We start from the raw sequence: 12254 nt of genomic DNA on the forward strand, positions 1-12254 counted from the left end.
TCCGGAATACAGAAGAAACCCTATCATGCGACATATCAAACTTTATGAAATTGCAAGATAAGAAAATCTGTCATGCCGTTTATTTTTTTGTTTTACCCAACCTGGCCACTTCGGAACTGGTGACCGGTGGCCGCCTAGCGACACTTCCGGAATATGGAAGAAACCCTATCATGCGACATGTCAAAGCTCATGCAAATGCCAGAGCATGAGAACCAGGGGAAAAACAGAAACTTTTAAAAATCATTATTAATATTTTTTTTATAGAAGTGTGTCAAAAAACTTGGTTTTGTTTGTATAAAAAATTAGTTTTCTCTTTCTCGCAAGGTTGTTTGTCATGCGACTTGCAGCTGGTTTTTAAGGCCTAACGCCCGATGACCGTCAACATATTTCGCAGGGACAGTGACAGCTCGAGCTCGATCTTTGTTTGCATCAGGGCACTGTGACGAGGGGTTCGTCATTTCTGGGTTAAATTTGTTCAATAGTATTTTTTCATTATCAAATCAGGAAATATTTAATAACTTAGGTTTCAAATCCCTCAAAATGTAATATAGTAACAAAATAAAATAACTTACCCATAATTCAGTTCCCCAGCCCATTTTCGCAGCCGTGGTGTCCGTTGTCTGTAGATGTCCGATAATGCTCCGCTCGCTGACAGCTGTCAGCCTGTCAAATTCCTCTGACGTTTAATCCACAAATTGTTTTCTTCTTTCTTAAAAATTTGTTTTATCGCTGCAAGTTTTAAAAATTGACAAATATTTTTCAACAACACTTCGAAATTCACTTGTCTAGCATTTTTCAAATTAACTATTTTCACATACAATGCTTTTTGAAACACTTTTGTTGGGACACTCTTTTTCTCAACAACAAAACAATCTTCAAATTCCTCTAAAACCAATCTTTAATAATAATAAAAAAAAACCCGCCTTCTAGCCAGGAATTTCCTTTCACTAAATTTTTCAAATTCACTTCTCACTGGAGGAGAAACGCCCCGGCCAAAGTTGCCCCGCCGCGCCGCTCTCTTTTCTCACCCCTGCCGACTGCTTTGCACCTTGCCCCAAGTTGCCCCTTAATTCACAAACACACGCTCCTGCTTTGCTGTGGCAACACACACATGCACAAACACTGCCTCCCTTGCGCCAGAGCGAAACGGGCGACTAACAGTAGTTGTGAGAGTGAGAGAGAAAGAGCAAAACACTCCACCAAAAGAGCACTACAATCTCGCTGCTTCTTTTTCTTCGTGCTGCTTCCACTAGCGGCACTCCTACGCCACGAAACTTTTTATTTTCTTTTTCTTTGCAAGAGGTTTGTGTTTTATTTATTCATACAAAAACTTTTGACACTTTCTGTCATCGGTCGCGGGGGTCATTCAGAAAAAAAACATGTTGTTTATCAAGCTGCACGGCGAAAAATCTGCACGCGGATTTCTTTCAACTCACGCGAAAGTTTTTTTTTGCTACCCCAAAAACCTCACACACATACACTGGGCCAAAAGTGCGCGATCAATTAATTAAACCGCACACACACACATGATGAAAACAGTGGAAACAAAGCGCGTTGAACGGCGGCGCGGAACTGCACAGCGCGAAGTAAACAACACAACATGCCACTCCGGTGCCTAAACTCAGACTGAAGAGCGTAAAAAACAAGCAAACGAGGGGAAAACAGAACAGAGACAGTGAAGAAGAGAGAGAGAAACAGGCGAAAAAACGCGTGCAGCGAGAGCGGGCGACGAAAGGGGCGAATTGTCAGGGTTGGACTTAAGGCGAAAGTTGAACAAACGTCACGTCGGAAGAATGAGCGCAACCCTGCGAGCACTTAAGGGGAAAGGGGATGGTATTTTTTTTATTAACTTATTTTTTTAGGTGCTGTGACCAGGTTGGGACCGAGGATCAGTAAAACAATATATCTGGAGTTTTTTTTTTTTGAAAAGGACCATTAAACCAAATTTCCAGTTTTTGCTTTTTGGGTGTTTTTCAATACCCCTGACTCAAGGTGGTTTCAAAAACAACCAAAAAGCAAAAACTGGAAATTTGGTTTATTGGTCCTTTTCAAAAAAAAACTCCAGATATAATAACAAAAAAAAACTCCTTAAATTCCATACTTGGAGACCATGTAACTGACGAGGGTTACTTGGTCCAAGCGGGTCTTGCAGGTCTTGAACCTGCCGATGTACTCGGAAAAAATCCCCCACAGCTCAGCCGAACTGTAGAGTACCTCCCCGGCTTTCTTCTCCGTGGCTCCACCGTCTCGGGGGCCACCTTGGCTGCTTCCTGCGGGACGAGGGCGATCCTTGGATTTTCCGTCCGGAACTGCGCCCGGCAGTGGAGGGAACTCCGCCGGTGTAAACGCCGGAACTGCTGGACTCTGCTTCTCCGCCTTCCTTGCCGGCGGTTTCGACGCCTGCTGGCACCTCCGGATGAAGTCCGCACGCTTAGGGCAGCTGCGGTCCGTGGCTTCGTGGGCTCAAGAGCAGTTGGCACACCGCTTCGGCTCGGCTTCTTGGACTTTGCACTCGTCCGTCTTGTGGGGACCCCCACAGTTGTTGCACCTCCCTTTCAGGTGACAGTTCCTGGTTCCATGACCCAGCTGCAAGCAGTTCCTGCACTGGGTCACGTTCGGCCGCTTGTTCCGGTAAGCCTCCCACCGGATGATAGTGCTTGCCACAACTTTCATTGCAGAGAGCTTCTTCAGATTGGTGTATCCCTTGGGGAAGATCACAATGTACGGAGTTTCGTCCACGGTGGACTTTTCCTTCCGCTTGATGATATGCACCTCCAGCGCTTCCAGCTTGAGATCCCTCTTCAGAAGGTACTTGACCTCGTCCGGTTTCAGTTCATCAGGAAAACCACGAAGAACCACCCGATGATTTCGTTCGCTCCGCCGATCGTGGGTGTAGAATTCCACTTTCTTCTTCTTGAGTAGCTCTTGCAACTTGTCAAAATCTTTGACAGAGAAGCAGGTCACCTTGGTTCCAAATCGGGTTAGTTTGTAAATCGGTTTGAAACCAAGTTTACAACTTTCCACTATCGCCACGAGCTTGTAAAAACCCGTGGTGTTCTTCACCACCAAAGGTGGTTGCTTTTGTTTACCTGCCGACTGGCCGGGTGGTGGAACCGCCGGGGCGTCCCCTCCTCCTGCTGGGCTGGCATTGTTGTTGTTTTTGTTATCCGCTAGCGGGCTGAACTTGTTGTTGTTGAGCAGGGTCTTCTCAACTTTTTCTCCTTCGATGCCGATTCCAGTGACCTCGCTGGACTTCTTCCGCTTCCGATTCCCGCGGACGGGACGAAAATCTTCCTCCTCGGAGGATTCCTCCACCTCCATCTGTCAAAAACTTCCAAGCACGCGAGATGACAACACGAGCAAAACACTGCGCGTTTGAGGTTCTTTGGGGGGGGGGGGGAAAGGGATGGTATTTTGGTATTTCCTACACGCTCATTTCAAACACTCTGAGCCAACATTTGAAAACATTGTCCAATGTACCCAGAGGGTAGCGAAGAAGCTGCCATCTTAAAAGTTCAGATAACAAACACTGAGAATCAGTATTATACATATTATTTTGGTAACACGAAGTGTGTTATCTTTGTCAAATTCAAAAGTCCCATGCTGCTATCACAGACAAACAGACGTGACTCTCCATACAAATTATTTTTGAAATCCATCGTCCTTCATCAAACCACCATATAACGGCGACGCCAGCGCTGCCTAGTGAGCTGATGCCGAAGCGCAGCCCATACATACCAATACAAACCCATTACTGTCATGTGTCATGTCAGTGTATGCGTGAGACAATCAAGCCATAACGATTGTGTAAACATTAACAGCTGATTGATTGAAATAATTTTGTTGTTGCTGATCGTCTGTACTCGATTAAAAAAATAAAAATTAACACCGACGGCCGAAAATGACGGTGGGTCGGCTCCGTTTCCAATGGCAGAACCTCATAAGCCAATCATGCGGCAGCACCAGCAACAACGCACCACAATCGTATCGACAGAAACCAAACTACTGGTCCTTCCCGTTGCTTCCAAATTCTGTCGAACATTCCTTCTCCAAACCTTGAACCATTACACCTGACACCAAGATATAAGAGATCACGAAAACACCAGTAGTGGTCGCCGAAATAGAAAAAAAATAATAATAATATTCTACCGGAATTGATCCCCACGATGGGTGTTTGGAAACATCCGCGGGAAACGTGTCCACGGCGCAGTTAAGTTGCGTCACACAACAAAAGTAAAAAGTGGCGAATGAGATTAAAAAAGTCGCAAAGATTAAAAAAACGCTGCCGCAAAATCTAACATCGAAACAGAACAACTGTGGATGAACATTGAGTGGCGCTCACAATCGACGCAACATCGCCAAAAGGCCAAAAGAATGACCAGCAGCAGCAATCTGAGCAGCAATCCACGAAGGATAAGCAGGTTGCTCCGAAGGAGATGACTCCACCACAGAATCCGGCTTCCTCCGCAGTAGCGGACGCCGCATCAGCAGCCTCGACATCGGCAAGCAGTTGAGACGGTAGGATGTAACAAAAATGACTTTTTGGCGGGCATTCAAGGGTTTGTTCCGGTGGGCATACTAAGCCCAAATCCAAAATATGAGCTTGATTGGACGTAACAGGAGCTGGCGCTCCGCCCTTCAATTTTAAATGGGATTTAACCCGTAAAAAAAGATTTTTTCAAAAATGTCACTTTTTGAGGCATTTTGGCCATCAATGCGTTTACCAAAAACATCACTTTTTTGAAAAATCGGTCCCGGCAAAAAAGATATGCGTCGCGCCTCGCGACGCCCTAGACGCCATTTGATTTTGCCGGGGCCGATTTTTCGAAAAAATGCCAAACTTTGAAGGCCTGTACCGAGCTCCACGGTGCTCCAAATGTCAATGTTATATACACCAAAAGATGCGCAAGGATCTGGCCTACACGCCAGTGATGTTTTTGGTAAACGCATTGGTGGCCAAAATGCCTCAAAAAGTGACATTTTTGAAAAAATCTTTTTTTACGGGTTAAATCCCATTTAAAATTGAAGGGCGGAGCGCCAGCTCCTGTTACGTCCAATCAAGCTCATATTTTGGATTTGGGCTTAGTATGCCCACCGGAACAAACCCTTGAATGCCCGCCAAAAAGTCATTTTTGTTACACTCTATTGAGACGGCCTACTGGGTTAATAATGGGGCAAGAGGTATGTCCTCGCTAGTCAGTCGCTCATCTGACCCTGGCTGAGACTGCCCCAATCTTGTCCCGCTAAGCAAGGATTGTGGATCGTCGTTAGTATTCCTGAATTCCATCATATTTTTGTTGTTTTCATTTGCTGCCACGTGCTCACGCTCAACTTAACAACACAAAAACACATCACACACACTAAGGAAAGACAGGCGAGCTGTCACGACAACAGCGCCATCAGCGCCGGGTGAGTGGATGCCGAAGCTAAATTGCATTTGAAATAACCGTTTTGGCTCGGTTATTGAAGGACGATGGTTCCGCACTCGAGTGTCCCGTCTGTTTGTCTGTGATTACACACTGTTCAGTTCACTTTTACACACTTGTATGGGATTTTTCAGTTCAAGTATGATTACACGAAAGTGTGTAATCATACTTGAACTGAAAAATCCCATACAAGTGTGTAAAAGTGAACTGAAAAAAGTGTAATGCTGTTTACCAGTGTAGATCGCTGTTAGCGTGTATTTGACATTTTCTTTTCATCATCCCACTGGTTTGTTTATATTTTGAACTGTAATAACATGTAAGAAAAGTGTTCTTATCGTAATTTAGGCGAAAATTCTGTTAAAAGCGACGGTTGTACTATAAATTATGTTGTAAACGTTTTTTTCAGTAGTTGCAATCGTTAGGGTTAGCAGAATATAATTTTTAACGCTTACTTTTTGAATATCACCATGCCATAGACTTTGCTATATTTAAAATCCAGTCTTCTTTTTACCTTTAAAAAAAAAAACTCAAGAAATGTTAGAAGCAATATTTTCCAAAAAGCTTATGAATTGGTCTAATTGAAATTTTCTCTAGCTTGTTATGAATAGTAAAATTCTAGAGTTTTTTTTTTGCAAATGATAAAATAAGTAAAACTTCAAGTTTTGCTTTTTGGGTGTTTTAAGTTTTTTTTTTACTTTACAGATCAATCAACTTTCGCCATGTCTGCACTGTGTCCCAACCGTTCCAACCAAGAAACCGTCCAACGGGACCACTACGTTACCACAATAAAGGGTCAGAAGTACGAGCTCACGTGGGCCATCAACCGGTTCAGCGCATGGTCGGCCCGAGCCGAGAGCCGCCATTTCTTCGTTAAATTTCCGAACAGTCCCGTAGCGAACATTCGATGGATTTTGGTGTTTAATCCCAAATCGCGCACTGATGAACGGTACTGCGCCGTTTTCCTGAGGCTGTTTTCCCCGGAGGATTTGCAGAGGACAGTGCAAATTACCTACGATATTGCGCTGCTGGATTATAAAAGTAACGTGTTCTATAGAACAGGCAAGACAGCGTCCCCGATTCCAGTGACGGTCAGGGGTGGTGCGGGCGGTAACGCAATCAAACGCGAAACTTTGCTCGAGAAGCTATCTCCTGGGGATAAGCTGGTGATCAAATGCACGATTGAAGCCCATCCGGAGATTGTGACTAGTGCTGTGAAGGAATTTAAGACTTCTCTACCGGAAGCCTTGCCCAGCAGCTTTTCCAAGGATTTGGAGTTGCTGATCGGTGACGGAAAGTTTGGCGACCTCACGATGATGGTCGACGGGGAGGCGGTTCAAGCCCACAAGTGCATCCTGACCGCGAGAAGTCCCGTGTTTGCTGCCATGTTCGAGCATGCCATGCAGGAATCGGTTGAAAACTGTGTCGTCATCGAGGATGTCGAACTGACGGTGTTCAAAGCCCTGCTGCGATACATCTACACCGACAAGGTGACCTGTTTGGACACAATGGCTCAGGAGTTGTACGCGGCAGCCGACAAGTACGGCATTTCGACGCTGAAAAGCCTGTGCCGCAACAGCATCTTGGAGAAGCTCTGCCCGGAAAACGCTGCCGATACGCTGAAGCTGGCCGATCTGCACAGCGACCTCGAGATGAAGCGATACACGCTGGCGTTTGTCAGCGGAAGCGTGGCAATCAAGGTCACGAAAACGGCCGGCTGGCAAGACATGGCCAAGACACATCCGCACCTGGTTGGCGAAGCGTTCGAGGCGCTCGCAGCGCGAATTCCCTTTCGTTGATGGAATGTGATTGTTATCTGTTCGAGATAACTGTTAAAACGATTTTTACGTGCCTATCCGTATAACAATAAAATTGATTTGTTTTAAAAACATCCTTGCTTATTTTATTCATCAATATTTTCAGGACTTCAGATAGAAATTTAAAAAAAATATGCAAATAAATGCAAATCAACTTTATTCTGTAAACAGATGTGATCAGATAACCATTTCAATTCCCACTGAAACTAGGAAACTCTGGCAGCCAACGCGTCAAATGCCTCATCGACCAAATGCGGATGCGTTCTGACCATGTCCTTCCAACCGGCCGTTTTCGTCATTTGGGCCGCCTTGCTCCCGCTGAAGAACGCCAACGTGTACCGCTTCATCTCGAGGTCGCTGTGCAGATCGGCTAGCTTCAGCGTATCGGCGGCGTTTTCCGGACAGAGCTTCTCCAGAATGTTGTTGCGGCACAAGCTTTTCAGCGCCGGAAGACCGTACTTGTCGGCAGCAGCGTACAGCTCCTGGGCCTTCGTGTCAAGACACGTGACCTTGTCCGTGTAGATGTATCGCAGCAGGGCTTTGAACACCGTCGGTTCGACATCCTCGACCACGACGCAGTTCTCAACCGATTCTTTCAAGGGATGTGAGAACATGGCGGCAAACACGGGACTCCTAGCGGCCAGAATGTTCCTGTGGGCGAGCTGCTTTTCTCCGCAGACCACCATCGTAACGTCGCCAAACTGCTCATCGCCTACGAGAGTTTCCAAATCCTGGGACAGGCTGCTGGAGACAATCTCCGGAAGCTTCATCACCTTTTCTGGCTCAGTCACGATTTCGACTTGGGCTTCAATCGTACATTTAATCGACAGCTCATCCTCAGGCTGGATTTTCTGGAGTAGAGTTTCTAAAAGAAAAAACTGAGTGTATCCTCTGCTCTCATTTGCTTTAAATTTTGCTGATACAACAAGCTTGAAAAAGATGTTGCCTTTGGAGTCCATCAGTGCCAGATTTGAAGTCACGGGAACGTCTTTTTGCGGATTCATAGAAGAGTGCATTTTAAGGAACAACGAGCAGTACTGATCTACCGTATACGATTTAGGATAAAACCGTAATTCCCAACGAATTTTCTCTTTTGAGTTGTTGGGAAAAACAGGTGAACATTGCACTCCTTCTACATTTGCCAGCCATGTGGAGAGTTGGCTGATCCTCCAGGTGAAATCGTACTGTTTTCTTTTAATCGAAGTGTTGTATTTTTCTTGGAAAACACAAATTTGCTCGTTCTTGTCGGACATGACGTTCGGAAGATCTGGAATTTTTTTCAGGTACACTGTTAAACAGCATTACACTTTTTTCAGTTCACTTTTACACACTTGTATGGGATTTTTCAGTTCAAGTATGATTAGACACTTTCGTGTAATCATACTTAAACTGAAAAATCCCGTACAAGTGTGTAAAAGTGATGGCCTATCTACAATCACTTAGCTTAGAACATCTAAGTAAAGTAGTTACTTAGGAAAGTCTGCAACTTACGTTCGTCATCCACAATCAATTTAGAAAACTTGCTGGGCTGATATACGTTGCTATGCAGTTGTTTGTTTACCTTTGATATGGAAACGTCAACTTACCGTAGATTTTGAAATTTTCCAAACCAAACGTCAGTTTCTAATTTGATTACTTTTCCATTGTAGAAACTCAGATTCATTTCCATTGATTCAAATTCCTAAGCTAAGTGAAATTTTCTAAGCTAAGTGATTGTAGATAGGCCATGAACTGAACAGTGTGTAATGTTGATTATCAGTTAATTCGGAGTACTGCCGTTTCTCTTGTCAGACCCCTAACATATCATTGACTACTATGATCTACTAAATCATTGACTACTATAATATTACAATATATCACACCATGTTGAAAAAATACTTACAAATTTAATTAAAAAATTTTAAAAACTATTTTACATCCGCTTCCACTGTTTTTTGACCAAAATTTTGATATAAGGCTTTCTAGCCCCAGTGAGAAAAATATAGTTTAACCCAAAAATGACGAACTCTTCGTCACAGTGTCCTGATGCAAACAAAGACCGAGCTCGAGCTGTCACAGCCCTGCGAAATATGTTTGCTGATATATCGGGCGGTGAGTCAAAAAACCCAGCTAGAAGTCGCCTGACAAAAAACTTTTGCTAGAAAGAGATAGGAAACCTGATGCAAACAAACGTCCAGCTGTGATGTAAACATACTTTGAATGTGTTGGTAAATTTCTGACTAGAAAGCCTTATAAAATTAATTACAAACAAAAATTTTCAAAATAAACTGGCAAAACAAAACCCAATGGTGCCAAATCTGCCATATATAAGATACACCCTTACCAAATCATGATTTTTTGAGTTCCAAATCCTAGTCCAAATCCTAGTCCAAATGCCAGCCGATCATTCTGAATTGATTCTGGAATGACGAGAATTTGTTTGATTTTCAAAACATGTTTATTTTTCCTTCAATAAAATGACAGCAGCTGATCGCTGACACGCAAAAACAAAATTAATTAGAAACAGAATAATCATGTTTATGCCAGCATCATTCCAGAATAATTCTGGAATGAGCAGAATGATTCGAATGAAAATATTTGATGTGTCAACCCCCTTGTCCAAATCCCACTTTTCATACGAATTTTTCAGTTCAACCCATATAACAATTTTCATAGAGCTTTATGACGTTTCGGGTACACACACTAGCGCACCATTTGATTTGGCAGGCCGGACAAAATTTAACCTCAATCTTTTTCGTGTACACGCAGAAAAATATTTTGTAGAATCAGCCTGTATGAGGTTTGATTCAACAAAATATTTTGTTGAATATAATCAACAAAATTTTTGTATTGAATCAACTCTCTAATTTTATTATTTCAGATCGAGACATTTGGTTGTTTCAAAGCAGTTTTTTTGTTGAACCTACCCTCATTTTTGTTGATCAAAATTTGACAGAAGCCACGTTCAAATCAAAATTTTGTTGAATCAACGTCGGTTTTGTTGTTGAAACAACTAGAGATATTTTTCAAATTAAGGTTATGGTCCTTGAATTGAATCAATAAAATGTTGAATTGAAATAAAAATTGTAGTTTTATTGATATTTAAATTTTATTGAAAATTCCAAATAATGTCCATCTGTTCCATCAAATATTGCAGCAAATTTGGCCCGTGATCCATTTCCCCGTCGTCGTTGACACTGTCGCCTCTGATTGAACCGACAAGTTTGCAAAGTTGCCTCCCCGCGTTGAGCGGCCATGTTGGCACTTGTTTCCAGATCGTGGTTATGCTGTTTTCCGCAGAGGTCTGCAACGGTGGGAAAAACGTAAGAAAAGAAAATTTTATGTAGAATCCTAAGGCGCTTACCAAAAATGTCCCGATAAATCTGCTAAAGTGGGTTGGTTCTCCGTCTTGCAAGCGACACGCTGAAGAACTTCTGGTGGCGGCAGCATCGGCATTTCAATTGTCCGTGTTAAGTCGGCCTGGTTTTGGGTGGTTTTGAAATCACCCTGAATCTACCTTTTCAAATTTCGCGATTCGCTCGAGGCAAATGAACAAACTACGGATCCGTAAGTACAGCCTCGTCGTACGGAACGAAAAAAAAAGAACAGCCCACTGATAAAAACTTAACTTTTTGACAGATAGCGGGCACGTGTAAATCACAATAATTTAGATTTGAATCAAAAACACATATTAAAGTTGATTCTACGCCGTTGTGGGTTGAATCAAATCAAAAAAATTGTTGTTGTTTCCAAAAGAGTTTGACAAATTACATCACGTCATTTCAACTCAATATTTTGAGTTGTTTTGATCGGTTTTGAGGGTTATTTCAACAAAAAATCCTCAAGATAAAACAACAAAATATTTTTTTGATTCAAACCAGCTTGATTTTTCTGCGTGTACGTACACGCAATACATGCGCACGTAGATAACTCTATGGTTGTAGTACAGGTACTACAACCATAAAAATGGTTATATGGGTTGAACTGAAAAAATCGTATGAAAAGTGGGATTTGGAACTCAAAAAATCATGATTTTCGGTAAGAGTGTACCCTTTTCCCCCAAAAATAGCCCAAGTAACCATCCAGCACTAACAAAAGTCACAAATCAGCAGTAAATTGGCACCTCTATTGCTGATTAGCCATTCAACAGCATTGGTTAATGCGAATCAGCACTTATTTAACAGCACAGTCAAAAGCTGTTATAGTGCTGGTTTAAAGCCACGACTGGCAACACCTTCCAGATTTTTTATAAAACTGGCAACACGATTCTGGTTATGAGTGAAGAGTGAGAGAGAGGGAAAAAGCAAAACAAACTGTTCGCTCACTCAGGCCCCTTCAAGTGGGCAGATATTTTTGAAAATTCGCTCAAATCTTTCCTTATTTTGCAATCTTTTCATGTAAGTATGTGAAATAACTCTAAACATTACCAGTTTTTAACATAATTAATTTTCAGTTTCCCAACATCGTCTCGTTTCAACCATTCCAGGGAAAAGGCAGCTGGTGGTCCTGCGATCAGCCCCACCCGGGTAATGCTGCAGCATTCGATGGCCCGTGGGATGTCCGGAACGTGCAAGGAAGTTGAATGTACGCTGTTCGACGACGATCCGGGAGGCAGAAATTTGGTTTACGTGAACCGTGCGAAAAATAGCTGAATAAAAACATTGTCCTAGGAGGTAGCTGTAGGACAATCAAATAAATGTAAAAAGTGATTCATTGTACGCAAAAATGCTTTATAGGTAAATAAGATTTATCAAATAAATCAATTGTTTTCCATTGTTTTCAAAAAAAGATAAGAGAAAAACTTGTGATTTTGTGTTGACACGAACTAATAACCAGCTATAAAAACACATCAAACATTACTTCTCATTTAGCCGTGAGGACACGGGCTCTGGAATCACCACATCAGCGACGTCAACTACCATAATCACACAGATCTTCTAAAAATAATCGTCTTCGTTCATTCAGCAGGCAGTCGGTAACGCAGTATAGTAAACAAACCAAAAATAGAATAGAGAGAGCGTGGGGCGCATTTTTG

At 42.7% G+C, this 12254-nt stretch overlaps 3 protein-coding genes across 4 annotated transcripts in view; 1 reads left to right on the forward strand and 2 right to left on the reverse strand.

Annotated features, from left to right (window-relative positions):
- The window catches only part of LOC120412598 (formin-binding protein 1-like), a 113988-nt gene extending 112377 nt beyond the window's left edge, over positions 1-1611 (reverse strand). The window contains exons 1-2 of one of the 2 annotated variants that reach the window (XM_039573139.2): positions 1472-1611; positions 573-729 (exon numbers count right to left, since the gene is read on the reverse strand). In XM_039573139.2, the coding sequence (XP_039429073.1) occupies positions 573-596 (24 nt within the window). In that variant the 5' untranslated portion in view covers positions 597-729; positions 1472-1611. The remainder of the gene's footprint in view (positions 1-572; positions 730-1471) is intronic. The other variant, XM_039573140.2, reaches the window with a different exon arrangement.
- Positions 1612-5824: 4213 nt separating this feature from the next.
- Positions 5825-7316, forward strand: LOC120412600 (speckle-type POZ protein-like). Its single transcript, XM_039573145.2, has 2 exons — positions 5825-5849; positions 6129-7316. Exon 2 carries the CDS (start codon positions 6146-6148, stop codon positions 7220-7222), a length of 1077 nt encoding a protein of 358 aa, XP_039429079.1. The 5' UTR covers positions 5825-5849; positions 6129-6145; the 3' UTR covers positions 7223-7316.
- A 60-nt stretch (positions 7317-7376) lies between these two features.
- Positions 7377-8513, reverse strand: LOC120412613 (speckle-type POZ protein B-like). Its single transcript, XM_039573162.2, has one exon. It carries the CDS (start codon positions 8491-8493, stop codon positions 7447-7449), a length of 1047 nt encoding a protein of 348 aa, XP_039429096.1. The 5' UTR covers positions 8494-8513; the 3' UTR covers positions 7377-7446.
- Between the last annotated feature and the right edge of the window lie 3741 nt (positions 8514-12254).

Source organism: Culex pipiens, chromosome 3, assembly GCF_016801865.2.
Source record: "Culex pipiens pallens isolate TS chromosome 3, TS_CPP_V2, whole genome shotgun sequence".
Taxonomy (NCBI): Eukaryota; Metazoa; Arthropoda; class Insecta; order Diptera; family Culicidae; genus Culex; species Culex pipiens.

Bases quoted from the DNA above. Each gene is read 5' to 3' on its own strand.
- LOC120412613 (XM_039573162.2), bottom strand. From the start codon at position 8,493: ATGTCCGACAAGAACGAGCAAATTTGTGTTTTCCAAGAAAAATACAAC.
- LOC120412600 (XM_039573145.2), top strand. From the start codon at position 6,146: ATGTCTGCACTGTGTCCCAACCGTTCCAACCAAGAAACCGTCCAACGG.